Source organism: Diaphorina citri, unplaced genomic scaffold (genome assembly GCF_000475195.1).
Source record: "Diaphorina citri unplaced genomic scaffold, Diaci psyllid genome assembly version 1.1 scaffold20150, whole genome shotgun sequence".
Lineage (NCBI taxonomy): Eukaryota > Metazoa > Arthropoda > Insecta > Hemiptera > Psyllidae > Diaphorina > Diaphorina citri.
The window spans coordinates 1-919 of NW_007397502.1; the positions used below are offsets into that span (position 1 = coordinate 1).

At 36.6% G+C, this 919-nt stretch overlaps 1 protein-coding gene across 1 annotated transcript; it reads left to right on the forward strand.

The window, feature by feature from the left end:
* Nucleotides 1-6: 6 nt before the first annotated feature.
* On the forward strand, nucleotides 7-788 carry LOC103523347 (the record flags this gene model as incomplete). The annotated part of the gene is made up of 2 exons (XM_008488401.1): nucleotides 7-48; nucleotides 619-788. Coding segments are annotated over exons 1-2 (193 nt in total), but the record flags the coding sequence as incomplete, so codon positions are not given.
* Between the last annotated feature and the right edge of the window lie 131 nt (nucleotides 789-919).

The following is a 919-nucleotide window of genomic DNA, read 5'->3' on the forward strand; positions in this document are numbered from 1 at the left end:
CCCGGACAAAGCAGACACGGAAGACATGTGGGAAGATATTATACCCAAGTGAGTAACAGGGGGAAGAAATCTTCCTTCGGACTTTGCTTTGAGTATAATAGGACCTTAGCAGTTATAATTCCCCTTATCAAACCTCTTGGAAAAAAAACCAATAAGGTTTGATAGAGGGAAATGTAACAGCTAAGGTCTTGTCATCCCAAAAGCAAAGTCAGAAGGAAGACAGACAGCATAGGAGAAAGCCAGCCATTCCAGAGGAAACCTTATCTGTTTAGGATCAAATACGCCCCAGGCGGGAATCAAACCCATGACCCAGTGCTTACAATGCAAATGGAGTTATGGTGAATAAAACTATGTAAATACAAAACTATCAAAGTTGATTAAAATCTTTCTTTTTTCATAAATGCAAAACTATTCAGGTGATTAAAATCTACTCTCTCGTTTGTTTCCAGATCCAACTGGTCCCCAGTTCACTTCAAATCGTTCACTCAGCTCATGAAGATCCTCAACAATGATAGACTATCACGTCTGGCAAAACTATCAAAGTTGATTAAAATCTTTCTTTTTTAATAAATGCAAAACTATTCAGGTGATTAAAATCTCTCTCGTTTCTGTTTCCAGATCCAACTGGTCTCCAGTTCACTTCAAATCGTTCACTCAGCTCATGAAGATCCTCAACAATGATAGACTATCACGTCTGAGTCATGTAGGACATTCTAGTGAAGCTATTCTGAGACGAGTTACCATTGAGCAGACAGCTTCTCGATTGAGGAAACTGTTCACGTCTATAGGTAAATCGTACCTTTTTTTTAAAAAACAAATACATATGGGAATCATTCAAGAAAGAATTTGTCAGACAATTTGCACTTTTCAAAAGTGGATTACTTGATAAAAAAATAAAAATAAAATAATAAAAATGAAA